The following is a 15,794-nucleotide window of genomic DNA, read 5'->3' as shown; positions in this document are numbered from 1 at the left end:
CAGAAGGTCACTGGTTGAAATCCCAGGGTCGGCAGAGTGATCTCACCACCCTGAGCCGGGCCCTTAACCCCAAATACTCCAGAGATTGTCTGACTAGGGCTGATTCTAGGGTTGGGTTGTGGGGGGGAAGGGGGGGGGGGTGGGACTTAGCTCACAATCCTGTCAGATTTCAAGATTTAAAAGTATAAAATTCTGATCTTCTCAATTTACATCCAACACTAACAACATTGCTCTCTGCACTCTGCTCTCTGTAATATGATAAAGTTTTTCTTTTGGAAAAGTCATCTAATATTCATTGGGCCACAACCAGGTTGAGGTGATGGACTCGTCTTTGGTCAGTCCATCCTCATTTGGGTCCGTCTCTTCCATTCAAAATACATGAATATGGTCTTTCATGACAACTCACATTTATTCATTAAACATAATGAAGAAAAGATGACTGAAATGGATTCTGGGCTTTGCTAAAAGCATCCAGGCCTCAAACTGGCCCAAACTCAGCGCCTCCACTCTGTCTGATCCTGCTATCTGAAAACAAAGACCATGTCGCCTTGGTTTAACGCATCTGCTAAATAAATAAAATGTAGATGTACTCAGACAGAGGTGCCAGATGCTGCTCTTTTTTGTCCCCTTGGTTCTCCATGGACATGAGATGCTTCTGAAAATGAACATTTCGGGTGAATTTTCCGGTCCTTGTGTCATGGCTGGTACTATTGCCTGACCAGTGACCGCAACCCAGGATGGAACGTTTGTAAAACATGACAAACCACGCGCAGCTTCACCTGCCGTAACTTAAATTGCCGTAGATTCCAATTTCCCAGAAGCCTTTTCATCTGTCTCCCATGCAATGGCAGCCATGTAGCACAGTGATCATGCTGACTCATTTAAATTTTAATTATTCTTCATTACTGTGAAGAATAAACTCACAACAACAAACAGGCCATCAGTTAAAGACGTTTTTGTTCTACATTCAAAAGGATTAAAACTGTTGGCACAAAGACATATTAATGATATAATTATACCAAATCATTCGCACAGTTCACAATCCCAAATTATTTGGATCATTAATTGTGGCCTGAAGAGATTATTGACAGATGGCCATGGGTGGGGGCCAGGAAACTCACCGCATTATGGTAATTAAAGCTCTGGTCACACAGTGTATCCTGATTAGTGCCAGTGTAAATGTAGACATGGACGATGAAAGAGTTAAGAAACCTTCCAGCTCAGTTTATTGAGCTCTTTATTGATTATAGCTTGAATGGTTCTTATCGACTGGCGTCTCGCCCAACAACAGTCAAGCAAACACACCAGAGGGATGTGAGATGGAAATGGACACGTCCCCGAAGACTGAGCGGCCAAGCGACCTGGATCTCTGCACTGCAGCCCATTCAGACCAACCGGGGGCCGGAGATGGAAGCTATTCCAGAGGAGGACAGACGGGGACACGGACCCCCCGGCACGGCCGCTTGGGGTGCCATCTTCTGAGGGGTGCCCACTTAGCCAGCCACTGGCACCATCCTCCCCCCTCCCTGGGAAGTTTCACAGCCAGCCTCGAAGGAGGGGGGCAGGGGGCACATGAAGCTTGCCTAGAGCTGCTTGTGGGCCCCCACCCACGGTGCCTGGGTCGGACCCACTTCTGAGGGAAAGCAGGAGCCGAGGTGTCCAGGGGGTCGGTTGGGTTCTGTATGCGAATCGGACTCAAAATCAGCCCTAGACGGATGCCATCGGCCCTGAGAATCATGACGTAACCCCCCCCCCCCGTGGTCTTGATGGACAGAGCATCAGGGGGGTCATGCAGTCGCCTTATTTGAACCAGTTAGCACATCGATTATCCAGCAGCGTAAACAGGGTCACAGCAATCAAAGTGGACGCTTGGGATGGACAGCCTATCGCTCGACGCCAGCGGCTACGGAACGTGGGGTCGATTTCCAATGGACGGCGCCGCCCCTGTGGCCAGTAGGGTGTGGTTGTGTTGATCTCTTTTGGGCTCCATTTAAAAAAAGCCTTATGATCTGTGAAGTATGAAGGAAAGATATTTCAGGACGACCAAACTCAATGAAGTCTGAAACATTACGGGAAATCTATGCATATTTTATGACAAATGGATGCTACAGGGTATTATATCCTAATACGGCATGGCTCTGTATGCAGGGAGCAGGCGGCTGATGATGATGAAGGGGTCCTGGTCTGACCTCAGCGACTCGCCGCCAGCTAGACTAGAGGATCTGAGCCTCAGGGAGGTCAGAGGGCTGGCAGGTTGACGTAAGCGCAGCCACAAACGGGCGCTCCCGGGTCGAGGTGGGCAGGGGCGAGGGGGGCTGTGTGTTGGGCTGACATTTCCGGTGCCCCCCCAAGAGACGTAACACACTCCTGTTGTTCACCGGCCACTGTTCTTCTCACTTGAAGACTAACTTTGTGTACGGGCCTCTTAAGCAAAGTGTTACTCGAAATCCAGCGAGGCTTTTCATACGGCAGATTAAGCCGTTCTCCATGAGGGTATCCCATGGCAACCAGACCCAGGGTCCTCCGAATCGATGAATGTATCATTGTGCCCCGAGGGTCTTGGCACAGGCACAGAGCAGCATTCTTCAAAGTCGTTTTTGTTTCTGTTTCCATGCCCATTGGAGACTGGGGGCACCCAGCTAAGCTCAACGGGTTTCCGATAAAGAGGTATGTTCGTTTCCACCCCCTGCTGCCCCCTGCCCCCCCCGCCATACCCCCAGGAACCAGCTGATTCATGCCACCCGCTTTTTTGCAGGGGTCGGGAATTAATCCAATCGGACAAGAGCTCGAAGCTCATTAAGAGTCATTCAATATAACTCGTGTTGTCGGCAGGAAAAGGCTGCAAGCTGCAAAGCTCATTTTATCCACATCTCTGCCAGTACCTCCCGCTCTCGGATGTGGCGATCCCGTTGGGCTGCGCCGGGCGTCTTCTGGAGACTCATTTCCTGTCCGTGTCTAAGGAGCGGGTCGGATCTGCCTGCATCTCTGAAGTGCTACAGCGCAGGTGATTTTGCACAGGTTGGTGCCTCTGTACCGTCGTTCCCAGCACCAAGGTCCCCCTTTCTGCTTCCCGGGGTGATGTGGGTTGCTTGTATGTTGCACTTGTCTTTTGGCAGCTCTCCACATAACCCTGCAGATTTCAGACCCATCTCAGTCCCCGGTTATTAATGGGGAGCCGGAGATGGGGGGGGGGGCATCTAAAAGTGGGGGCTCGGACTTCTTCCCAAATGCGTCCTGCTGTATTTGAAGCTTTGGTCAAGACTGCAAAAACAACAAAATGTGTTTTTTTTTTTACCTAAGAAAGACTTTGTTATAGAAGTGAGAAAAATATGATGATCACAGAAAGATTCCTTTCTCCAGTAAATGTTCAGGCACAAAAAAATTTGATTAGGCTGACATTTCTGTGTGCTATCAATCACAAGGCAGGAAAAAAACATCTGAACAAAAGTGTTAAAGTGTTTCTGAAGGAAGCTGTATTGGATAATTAGACTGTGTGTGCAAAGGATTATTAAGGAAATAGCAAACTCTTTATAGTTACATTTTTCTTTTACTTTTTTGGAACAAATGAAGTCTAGTCTGGAAAAGAATAGAACATAATGAACTTCCCACCAGAAGAGTGTGCAGAAGTGAAAAAGTCTAATATTTACTTTATGCTACCCTCAAAGCCCTGTTTTTACTGAAATTGACAATGGCTGAGGTGTTTGACATTAGTGCAGCTCAAATGCATGCAAGGTGTCTGATGAAGGATTTTATATTCAAAAAATATATTGATTATAATGTCAAAACATCCACAGATATAACATGTCTTGATTACATATTTGCTAATCAGTCCAACATAAGTTACCTAGAAAGGCTGTTGTGAAGCTTGAATCCTTGTTGTGTTTTTGACGTTACTGTGAGATCACCCTGTCCAGATTTCTTTCCAACGTAAGATTTTGACTAAATATTAAGCCAAATGCACTGTATCATTGTAAGTTAAACAAAGGAAAGTTAAAAAAGATATATATTTTAAAAACTTTATGCATGTGAAAATACTAAAAAACAGGCTCATCTATACTGAAAGATACAATAAGCTGTAGCAATAAATCTTGATATTTGTATAGATGTAAGAATATGTTTGTCATGCTCATGTTTATGGGCCATATTTGGTTTGCTGTGGTATATAATGGCACCTTGTGGCCTGGTGGCTCTCAGCCTCAGTTCCTTGGGGATCTGGCCGCTTTCTGAGGAGTTCTTGAGGATCAGGCGGGGAGCAGCACAGGGACAGGCCGCTCGGCGCCAGGTCGACCATGGGGAAGACAGGGCAGAGCAGCGTGCATCTCAGCTCTCCTTCTGAGGTGAAGCAGGCCGCCCCCTTCGAGATGCAGAGCCCCGAGTCCCCCAGAGGGGGTGAACCAGACCTTCCGGAGCGGGGCACCTGGAAGGGCAAGTTTGACTTCCTGCTGTCCTGCGTTGGGTACGCCATCGGGTTGGGCAATGTCTGGAGGTTTCCTTACCTGTGTGGTAAAAACGGCGGAGGTAAGTGCCAAGGTGGGGGGGGGGATGTATCTAGTCATTTTCCTATTTGCTCGTATGATCTGAACATACATCTGCTCTCTCATTCCATCACACCTTTAATTATTATTTAATGTTTATCACATGTCTGATTTCTGGGTAGTTTCCACCAAGAGAACCTGTTATTCCACCTACAGTACATCCCCCACCCATTTACAAATGCTGGAAATTAAGAGAATAGTGAACCACAGCTAAAGAACCTTCCAAAGCCTCGAAACATCGTACTGATGCTGCCCTGCATGGATATTGACAGCGTGCAGTATGTGTGAAACCCGACGCTGGGTATGGGTTCGGGTCTCACCATCGCTGCCTCCTCCAGGTGCCTTTTTGATCCCCTACTTCCTGACACTGGTGTTCGCTGGGATTCCTCTCTTCCTGCTGGAAACCGCCCTGGGCCAGTACACCTCCGTGGGGGGCCTTGGAGTGTGGAAGCTCATCCCTATGATGAAGGGTACGTACATCATCCACCTAAAATGTTCCATGGGTGGGTATCAGGTGTTTGGCCCGACGTTACCCGGCTAAGGTAGGTATCAGGTGTTTACCCTGACGTTACCTAGCTAAGGTGGGTATCAGGCGTTTACCCTGACGTAATTCGGCTAAGGTAGGTATCAGGCGTTTACCCCGACGTTACCCGGCTAAGGTGGGTATCAGGCGTTTACCCCGACGTTACCCGGCTAAGGTGGGCATCAGGCGTTTGCCCCGACGTTACCCGGCTAAGGTGGGTATCAGGCGTTTACCCCAACGTTACCCGGCTAAGGTGGGTATCAGGCGTTTACCCCGACGTTACCCGGCTAAGGTGGGTATCAGGCGTTTGCCCCGACGTTACCCGGCTAAGGTGGGTATCAGGCGTTTGCCCCGACGTTACCCGGCTAAGGTGGGTATCAGGCGTTTGCCCCGACGTTACCCGGCTAAGGTGGGTATCAGGCGTTTACCCCGACGTTACCCGGCTAAGGTGGGTATCAGGCGTTTGCCCCGACATTACCCGGCTAAGGTGGGTATCAGGCGTTTGCCCCGACGTTACCCGGCTAAGGTGGGTATCAGGCGTTTGCCCCGACGTTACCCGGCTAAGGTGGGTATCAGGCGTTTGCCCCGACGTTACCCGGCTATGGTGGGTATCAGGCGTTTACCCCGACGTTACCCGGCTAAGGTGGGTATCAGGCGTTTACCCCGACGTTACCCGGCTAAGGTGGGTATCAGGCGTTTACCCCAACGTTACCCGGCTAAGGTGGGTATCAGGCGTTTGCCCCGACGTTACCCGGCTAAGGTGGGTATCAGGCGTTTACCCCGACGTTACCCGGCTAAGGTGGGTATCAGGCGTTTGCCCCGACGTTACCCGGCTAAGGTGGGTATCAGGCGTTTGCCCCGACGTTACCCGGCTAAGGTGGGTATCAGGCGTTTGCCCCGACGTTACCCGGCTAAGGTGGGTATCAGGCGTTTACCCCGACGTTACCCGGCTAAGGTGGGTATCAGGCGTTTGCCCCGACGTTACCCGGCTAAGGTGGGTATCAGGCGTTTGCCCCGACGTTACCCGGCTAAGGTGGGTATCAGGCGTTTGTCCCAACGTTACCCGGCTAAGGTGGATATCAGGAGATTCTCTTGACATTACTCGGCTAAGGTGGGTATCAGCCATTTACCCCGATGTTACCCGGCTGAGGCTGTTAGGTGTTTAACAGCGTGTGGCCCAGTGGTTTAGTCCGATAACCGCACAGTGGGTTTGGGTTGCATCTCATGTGCTCGTTGGTGGCTGGATAGGAGACCTCAGCCTCTCACATGGGACCCTGTGCCGGCTCCCCCAGAGCTGCATGGGCTCCACTGAGGTTTACCTTGGCGGCTCTGGGGACCTGGGCTGGAGAACATTTTCCACAAATCTGCACCAGCCTTGGGCATGTGGCAACAAAGGTTCTGATGCTGTGCTTGTAGTTAGAATGTTGTAGACTGTTGTGAGCTGGCTGCATAATTTCACCTTCTGACACTTCAACAAGGCCCTTAATCTCTCATTGATCTTGGTCTTTCATTCTCAACAAATGTACACTGCGTTGGATAAAAGTGTTTTCTAAATAATTATACGTAAACGTGGATAGGTATTGAAGATCACTGGCCACAGAAACACTGAAATGCTCCTAGTCTTATCAGTCACAGTGCTTGCTATAAATTCGGTAGCCATTGCTCTTGGATGTCTCTGTGCTTGTGCTGAGGGGCAGTATTACATCTATGTCCCCCAGGGGTTGGTCTGGCCGCCTTGGTGTTGTCCTTCTGGCTGAACATCTACTACATCATCATCATCGCCTGGGCCCTCTACTACCTGTTCAGCTCCTTCACATCTGTAAGTCCTACATGTCGAGGTGCAAGGTGAAGTGGTCTGTGTTCCAGGTGAATTGGAGTTGCCAAATTGTGTGAGTTTACGGAGCAATTCAACAGGTCCACCTTCTGGAGTGGCTTGGAGCAGGAAGTTCTGCAGGGAAGCTCCTTTACAGGGGGATCCTTGTTCCCAGCTCCTGCTGCCCATCTGCCATAGAGATCCGCGACCCTTCAGATCCGCGACGCTTCAGATCTGCGCTTTCTATCCACGTTCTTGTTCTCACACTCCTGACTCTTTGTTCTTCGGTGGTTCTCCAGTGCCATAGAAACACCATTATTTTATGCAGCATGGGCAGCATGGGAAAGAATGAATGCAGTCCCCCCACACCCCCCACTGTGCACTCTGGGATACCATGGCTTTTCCCACACCTCAGGCCCTCTGGGTTTCCCCCACTGACATATCTCCTTCCTCCTTGCCCCTTGCAGGAGGTGCCGTGGCAGAGTTGTGGAAACCCCTGGAACACAGACCGCTGCTTCTCCAACTACAGCCTGGACGACACCACCAACCTGACCAGCGCCGTGAGCGAATTCTGGGAGTGAGTGACCTGCCGCTCTCACCAACCAGGGCCAGCCCACGGCACTGGCAAAACTAAGCTGCTGCTTAGGGCCCAGTGGCCACCAGAGGGCACCCATCTGACCAGCCTGTCAGAATGTGAAAGACGATGACAAGTGACAACTAGGTTAATCGAATTTCGCTTAGGGTGCCCAGTGGGGGGGTGTGGCCCTGTTACCAACATAAACCCGAAGCTGTGAGACACACAGGCCGGCTTCATCCCCAACACATTCCTGACTGAGGATCACACCTGACCTTTACAAACTAACCAGCACTTTCACTGGCTCAAAGTTCCATAACAATATGGGACAGCATGGTGGCACAATGAGTCTGCATGTTCTCCCCGTGTCAACGTGGGGTTCCTCCAGGTTCTCCAGTTTCCCCCCCACAGTACAAAAACATGCTGAGGTGAATTGGAGTTGCCAAATTGTGCACTGGGGACCTGCAATGGGTTGGCGCCCCATCCTGGGTTGTTCCTTGCCTTGCGCCCATAGCTTCTGGGATAGGCTCTGGACCCCCCGTGACCCTGAATAGGAAAAGCGGTTGGATGGATGATAGACGTAAGGATATATCTTGAGGCAGCCGCTGCTTTGGGGGAGCCCTGGTTAGGAGTAAAGCACACCTCTGTCCCCAGGAGAAACATGCACCAGCTGTCCAGTGGGCTGGAGGAGCCAGGAGAGCTGCGCTGGCCGCTGGTGGGGACTCTGGCCCTGGCCTGGGTCCTGGTCTACTTCTCTATCTGGAAAGGAGTGGAGTGGACAGGGAAGGTGGGTCCTCTGTGCCCATGCATAGTGGGCTGTGCATGACCCCCCTGCCAATGTAAGGGCTCTCATTGGAGCCCCCCTCCCCCATCATCATCAGCAGGTGTCTAACAGACTGTACTCCAGCGCACCACCAATACAGTGCGGCGCCCATTCCATCCTCACCGCCAGTACAGTGTGGCACCCATTCCATCCTCACCGGCAGTACAGTGCGGCACCCATTCCATCCTCAACGCCAGTACAGTGCGGCGCCCATTCCATCCTCACCGCCAGTACAGTGCGGCACCCATTCCATCCTCACCGCCAGTACAGTGCGGCACCCATTCCATCCTCACCACCAGTAGTGTGGCAACCATTCCATCCTCACTGCCGATGCAACACCCATTCCATCCTCACCGGCAGTACAGTGCGGCACCCATTCCGCCCTCACCGCCAGTACAGTGCGGCACCCATTCCGCCCTCACCGCCAGTACAGTGTGGCACCCATTCCATCCTCACCGGCAGTACAGTGTGGCACCCATTCCATCCTCACCACCAGCACAGTGCGGCACCCATTCCGCCCTCACCGCCAGTACAGTGTGGCACCCATTCCATCCTCACCACCAGTACAGTGTGGCACCCATTCCATCCTCACCGCCAGTACAGTGTGGCACCCATTCCATCCTCACCGCCAGTACAGTGCGGCACCCATTCCATCCTCACCGCCAGTACAGTGTGGCACCCATTCTATCCTCACCGCCAGTACAGTGCGGCACCCATTCCATCCTCACCGCCAGTACAGTGTGGCACCCATTCTATCCTCACCGCCAGTACAGTGCGGCACCCATTCCATCCTCACCGCCAGTACAGTGCGGCACCCATTCCATCCTCACCACCAGTAGTGTGGCAACCATTCCATCCTCACTGCCGATGCAACACCCATTCCATCCTCACCGGCAGTACAGTGCGGCACCCATTCCACCCTCACCGCCAGTACAGTGCGGCACCCATTCCGCCCTCACCGCCAGTACAGTGTGGCACCCATTCCATCCTCACCACCAGCACAGTGCGGCACCCATTCCGCCCTCACCGCCAGTACAGTGTGGCACCCATTCCATCCTCACCACCAGTACAGTGTGGCACTCATTCCATCCTCACCGCCAGTACAGTGTGGCACCCATTCCATCCTCACCGCCAGTACAGTGCGGCACCCATTCCATCCTCACCGCCAGTACAGTGCGGCACCCATTCCATCCTCACCACCAGTAGTGTGGCAACCATTCCATCCTCACTGCCGATGCAACACCCATTCCATCCTCACCGGCAGTACAGTGCGGCACCCATTCCACCCTCACCGCCAGTACAGTGCGGCACCCATTCCATCCTCACCGCCAGTACAGTGTGGCACCCATTCCATCCTCACCACCAGCACAGTGCGGCACCCATTCCATCCTCACCACCAGCACAGTGCGGCACCCATTCCATCCTCACCGCCAGTACAGTGCGGCACCCATTCCATCCTCACCACCAGCACAGTGCGGCACCCATTCCATCCTCACCGCCAGTACAGTGCGGCACCCATTCCATCCTCACCGCCAGTACAGTGTGGCACCCATTCCATCCTCACCGCCAGCACAGTGCGGCACCCATTCCATCCTCACCGCCAGTACAGTGTGGCACCCATTCCATACTCACCACCAGTACAGTGTGGCACCCATTCCATCCTCACCGCCAGTACAGTGTGGCACCCATTCCATCCTCACCGCCAGTACAGTGTGGCACCCATTCCATCCTCACCACCGATGCGGGGACTCTTACGTACATTTCAGAAATGATCTTTTCTGAATGATCTGGTTTCTCTGCAGCTTTTTCATAAATGAGCCCCGCTCTCTCTCCTGCAGGTAGTATACTTCTCTGCCACCTACCCCTACTTCATGCTGGCTATCCTGTTTGTCCGTGGCATCACCCTGCCTGGGGCCAGTGATGGGATCCTCTTCTACATCACGCCTGACTTTCATAAGCTGACCCAATCAGAGGTAAATGACTCCACTAAACGCCCTTAGCATATTCATAAAACAGCAGAATGATACATTATTCATGCCCATGGGGAAATTGTCTCTTTGCCTACCCCATCTTGCTCTCCATGAGACACACTTACAGGTGAGAGCAGATTTGGGGGGGTCACAGTGCAAGCTTGGTCAGCGCCGTCTGTGTCTCCCCACAGGTCTGGTTAGATGCTGCCACTCAGATCTTCTTCTCCTATGGCCTGGGCCTTGGATCACTGATAGCCCTGGGGAGTTACAATCATTTCCACAACAATGTCTACAGGTAAGCCAGTTTGGAGGCTTCGGCCTGGCACAGGGCCCCCTGAGGCCCCCGAGGTCCAGCGAGGCCCCCAGTGTACAGCCTCTCACCCCTACTGTGCCTCAGGGACTCCATCATCGTGTGCTGCATCAACTCATGCACCAGCATGTTTGCGGGCTTCGTCATCTTCTCCATCGTGGGCTTCATGTCCTACATCACCAAGAAGCCCATCCAGGAGCTGGCAGCCTCAGGTCAGCATCTGGTCTAAGTAGGCAGGCTGGGTATAGAGCAGGTCAAGGCCAGTGACTGGGAATCACACATGTTCTCACTTGGGATTTACACCTTCATTTCTTCGGTGTGTGATTTCTTGCAGAGCAGTTAATAGGTCACCGCAAAAAATGGTGTGGGGAGGGCGGCAGCATAGCCACATAAGGGGAGATTCTAGGATTTTTTAAGGTGAGGGCATAAGACAGGCCTTAATTCATTGAGAGGAACTGACTGCACCATTAGGAAATGATATGTTGAGAAATTGTGGGTGAGAAGGGAGGGAGCAGTCCAGGGACCAATCAGCTTCCAGCTGGGGTGAGTGTCACTGGGGCCCCACCCATGTATACGCCCAGACTTAATGCTGTGTGGTGTTGCTACTGACTAAGTCTAGAAACGAATGACAATTGCACCCCCAACACACAACTCAACGCATAAATAAAGTATGTCTTTAATGGGCAGCACTACCAGACAGACATCCTGTTCTGTGCCTGGAGCAGATTGTGAGAAAGCCCACAGACTGATTCCTCCTCGAGAAGGAGATGCCCGCTTGAAAGGATATGCGTTCAGAGCCCATATGATCCCAAAGTACCCTCAACACACTCCACTGTTTTTTACTTCTCCAGTCTAAAAACTTCAAACAGAAAGTTGTAAACGGATCTAGTAGAGCAGCATTTTCCTCAGAAGCCATCACCATTCGGGGCAGAATAGTCAGGTCCAAATGCTGACTTGGAATCATTACTGTATGGTGCATTAGCTCACCTGCTCCCCCTGCTGGTAGCAGTAATAATAATGACTGTGTGACAGAGTAATGAATGACCCCCGCAGGACCGGGGCTGGCGTTCCTGGCGTATCCACAGGCCGTCACACAGCTTCCCATGACGTCCCTCTGGGCCGTCCTCTTCTTCTCCATGCTGGTAATGCTGGGACTCGACAGCCAGGTATTGGGGGGGGGGGGGCACCAGCCGCCCGCTGTCCTCTTCTGTCTGCGAGCTCATGGAAATAATCGTTTGCAGAAATACCAAGAGCATGAGCCTCTGCTGGTCATTAACACACGATGGAGTCTCTACAGGGCCCTTAAGTGCCAAAGGCCCTGTTGTGCACAGACCACAGGGCGTCTAGCAGCTTCTTCTCTGTCGACTAGTTCTGCACTGTCGAGGGCTTCATCACGGCCCTGGTGGATGAGTACCCCTTGGTGCTGAGGAAGTGGAAGAAGCTCTTCATCCTGATTGTGTGTCTGGTGTCCTACTTCATCGGCTTCTCGAACATCACGCAGGTGACACTCACTGACCTCTGTATGCTTCTTGTATGACTTTGTCGACTGTGACTGTGTTGATCACCTGCATAAAATGTTTCTAGCACTCAAACCATTCCTAGTGTAATGTGTATATTTGTGCCTAATAGATTAGTATCTAAATGTGTGAACCCCTGTTTCCACAGGGTGGTCTGTATGTTTTCAAGCTGTTTGACTACTACTCTGCCAGTGGGTTGTGTCTCCTCTTCCTTGTCTTCTTCGAGACCATCTCGATATCCTGGTTTTATGGTATACACCGCTAAACAGTGATTGACTGCTGATTCCATTCCAGAGATTATGCTGCTCTTTGACGCAGACTGACTGTGGAGATAAATGTTGTATCATTTTTTTTAGTAAATTCTGGGTCATCTTGACCATTGCAGATGCTCACACTCATCTCATGTAAAAACCATTTTCATCGGTGTCTTCTAGGGGCAGATAAGTTCTATGGTAACATTGAGGAGATGATTGGCTACAGGCCCTGTGGCTGGTGGAAACTCTGCTGGAAGTTCTTCTCTCCCCTTATCTGTCTGGTAAGACTCTGCCCTAAGCTTTCATTGGATCATGTCATTGTGAAAAGACTCAACCGTAAGCTTTCATTGGATCATGTCTGTGTGGTTAGACTCCAGTCTAAGTTCTCATTGGATCACGTCTGTCTTCTAAGACTCCGCCAGCACTTGGTAGATCTTCACCTTTGTCACACGCAGAAAACACCGTTTTAGGGCCTTCTCCAATGACTCTGTGAATCTGCAGAACCTCATCTGATTCTCGCCTTCTGTCTAATGCCAGGGGGTGTTCACGTTCAGCGCCATTGAGATGACCCCCCTTACCCTGGGAAAATACGTATACCCGACCTGGGGGCAGGGCATAGGCTGGCTCATGTCCCTCTCCTCCATGGTTTTGGTGCCAGGGTATATTGCCTACATGTTCTTCACCACCCAAGGCAGCCTCTGGCAGGCAAGTGCTTCCCCGTCTCTGGTGGGACCTCGTAACCCACAGTCAGTCCTAGGTCTTTGAATGACTTCCAGGCCTGTTATCTGCTTTTCAGTGGAAATCAGCCCTCATTTTTCAGGCAAGTTTTATTCATTATGACGTGCTGTAGGCACCAGGAAATCCCAGGGCAGAAAGCAATAATCCTGTGTTGTTTGACAAACATAGAAACTGGGGAAAATATATAGTATAATATACACAGATATCCATTTAAAAGCTATGAGGATTTCTTGTCCCCAGATAATATATCATACTCACCTCATTTACCTGTCTTAATGCATTATATAAGTAGTCCTCATTACAGGCTGTTCATTTTGCTGAATATTTACGTGAGTTTGCATCTCCTACAGCGCTGGTACAAGATGGTCAGTCCAGCAGAAGACATTAAGGCTCAGGAGAGTAATGAACTCGCCAGTGAAACTTCATTCACCAGCAGTTTCATGGATGGCACTGTGTGAATTTAACTGGAGTTCAGTTATGTCCAGACTGACTCTCGATGGTGGGGGGTGGGGGGGTATTCAAAACAAAACAAGGCCGTGCTGTACTATAAGGTGGTCCCATGGAAAGCCAGAAAGACCAGCTAGAAGTTCCTTCTCCTCCCTTTCCTCAGCGCCTCAGTTTCGAGTTAAGCTAGCAGGTATGATCAGACATGCCTACCAAGCAGAAAGACCAACGGCCCCGTCAAGGTTCTCAAGCTTTTTAAATGGTTTCCTGTGCAGTTTCCTGTCGGCCCACACCTGTGACCAGGGTTCGAGTCTGCCATGGCTCCGTGTGTGGAGTTTGCATGTTCTCCCCGTGTGTTTGTGCAGAGGCTGAGGCTAATTGGAGTCACCAAATTGCCCATAAGTGTGAATGGTGTGTGAGTGTGAGTGTGAGTGTGCCCTGTAATGGGTTGGCACCCCTTCCTGGGTTCTTCCTGCCTTGTGCCTGTAGCCTCCAGGATAAGCTCCAGACCCCCTGCAACCCTGAATAGGACAAGTGGGCACAGAAAAAGGATGGATGGATGGATGGATGGATGGAGGAGAAGTTCCCATGGATTCCGGCGGCTGAGCTGAATACCTTCGCTGAGGCCAGCAGGATGTGCCCAAGCCTCCTGGATCGCTGCATCCCCCACCCCAAACCAGCCCATGTGACCAGCTCCCCTGCTTTTATTAAACAGATTGCACCTCTATCTTTTATGCTGCGTTACATGCTCTGAATTCCCGACCCTAATCTTAATCCCATTGTCTGATTCATTGCTGCCTTGTAGGACATGTGCTTGTCTTACACTCCAAAGAATATTACATCACTATTGTAAATGATCAAGGCCGGAATCTTAGATGTAAATATAATATGAAAATGATTATTGTAGGCAATGTAATAATTTGTGGCCCTTTACCGTTTGGATGTTTAGTCTTCAGTGAGGCTTGCGAAGCCGGAACTTATTGTCAGATGTAGATATGCCGGGTTCTGCTGTACATATTCTTGATTGGTTTAGATATGTTTTTATAACTCGCTTTCATTAGTGCATTAATTAACACGTCAGTTACACACAGAGGGATCGCATTTGAGAATACTAGCCTGATTTAACGTGATCTAAGCATGCGTTAAATATCACTGCGATTTCTGCTGCTTCGAAAGTCAATAAAAATAATTTAAAACATTTGGAACACATGAGCATTACAGTCTGCTATGGGGTGAACCCAGCACTGACAGGAATTCTTTGCTATTCTAGTTGATTTATATCATTGAACTTGCTGCTGAACTGAATGAACTTTATGCAACATTAAGAAATTGTCCAGCAAAGTGTTTTGAAACCGTGAAATGATTATGACTTTTTCTGGGACAAAGCAGCGTAAGTGAAGAGCTTGCTAGTTTGGAATGTGTCCACAAGGTGGAAGTGTCATCTGGGGTCTGCTTATATCGATTACTTAAATGTTGGATCGTTTAAAGATTTAAAAGTACATGAAGTTCAGTGTGTCAGTTAAGTAGCTAAAGTTCTCCTTCAGAAATACGGAGCCCCAGGGAGACCATCTCAGCAAATGAGCTGCATAAAACAGAGCTGCTTCTGGCCGCTCTTGTCAGACGGGCGACTAGCGCCGTGCTGCTCTGCTGAACATGTGTAATCTGACATATTACAGAACATTCCAGAGAGGCCAAGGAACTGGATGTGTTTCACCCCTCGCTTCTTGGCAAACTAGGGATAGAACAGCCAGCTTTGATACAGAACTGCAACCGACTACACTGGGGGGAGAATCTGGACAAAATACTTGAATGAAAAAAGTTTGGAAAAATATGGCTCTGAGGAGAGGAGCACATGATGCAGGACCTGGGTGCGGTTTCAGGCAGAAACAACAGTGCACCACTGCTGAAAGAAAAGCAGAAACTTTGCTACCTACACTGGACCCATGTCAAGATTGTGGTTCCAATTACAGGCACCAAAACAAAATCAAGCGCACTGATTTATATGTTTTGGAGAGAAGAGTGGAGAGATGGAACACATTTACACAGATCCTGGTCCCGGCTGGCCGACCTTCACTCGCGAGACGGCTGGAGGCCACAAACACGCCTCCACGCATGATGTCTGTATTTATAGTGCAAGGTCACCCTGAAAAAATGAACGGGACAGCCAGTGTCCACCCTGCTGGTCAGAATAGGTTATTACATCCAGAGTGATGTGATTGTGTCATTTTCAAAGGTCCAATCAGCGAAGTCTGCAGTGATTCCAGTGAACGGATAGTAAAACTATTCATCGATT

The 15,794-nt window shown here is 50.5% G+C and overlaps 1 protein-coding gene across 4 annotated transcripts; it reads left to right on the top strand.

The window, feature by feature from the left end:
* The first annotated feature begins 2,624 nt into the window (after positions 1-2,624).
* Positions 2,625-14,233, top strand: LOC111846142 (sodium- and chloride-dependent GABA transporter 1-like). Of its 4 annotated transcripts, XM_023816059.2 has the most exons (16): positions 2,625-2,667; positions 2,880-3,018; positions 4,195-4,518; positions 4,874-5,005; positions 6,777-6,877; positions 7,339-7,448; positions 8,100-8,232; positions 10,107-10,241; positions 10,430-10,533; positions 10,636-10,760; positions 11,602-11,714; positions 11,918-12,049; positions 12,214-12,316; positions 12,500-12,600; positions 12,857-13,024; positions 13,408-14,233. In XM_023816059.2, exons 3-16 carry the CDS (start codon positions 4,290-4,292, stop codon positions 13,513-13,515), a joined length of 1,794 nt encoding a protein of 597 aa, XP_023671827.1. In that variant the 5' UTR covers positions 2,625-2,667; positions 2,880-3,018; positions 4,195-4,289; the 3' UTR covers positions 13,516-14,233. The 4 variants fall into 4 exon arrangements, with proteins under 4 accessions (XP_023671827.1, XP_023671828.1, XP_023671829.1 ...); XM_023816060.2 differs by lacking the exon at positions 2,625-2,667 and having other exon boundaries at positions 2,712-3,004; XM_023816061.2 differs by lacking the exon at positions 2,625-2,667 and having other exon boundaries at positions 2,712-3,018; positions 11,602-11,690.
* Positions 14,234-15,794: the final 1,561 nt, after the last annotated feature.

This window comes from Paramormyrops kingsleyae, chromosome 3 (genome assembly GCF_048594095.1).
Source record: "Paramormyrops kingsleyae isolate MSU_618 chromosome 3, PKINGS_0.4, whole genome shotgun sequence".
NCBI classification, from domain to species: domain Eukaryota; kingdom Metazoa; phylum Chordata; class Actinopteri; order Osteoglossiformes; family Mormyridae; genus Paramormyrops; species Paramormyrops kingsleyae.
This window is presented reverse-complemented; position numbering and strand designations above follow the sequence as displayed.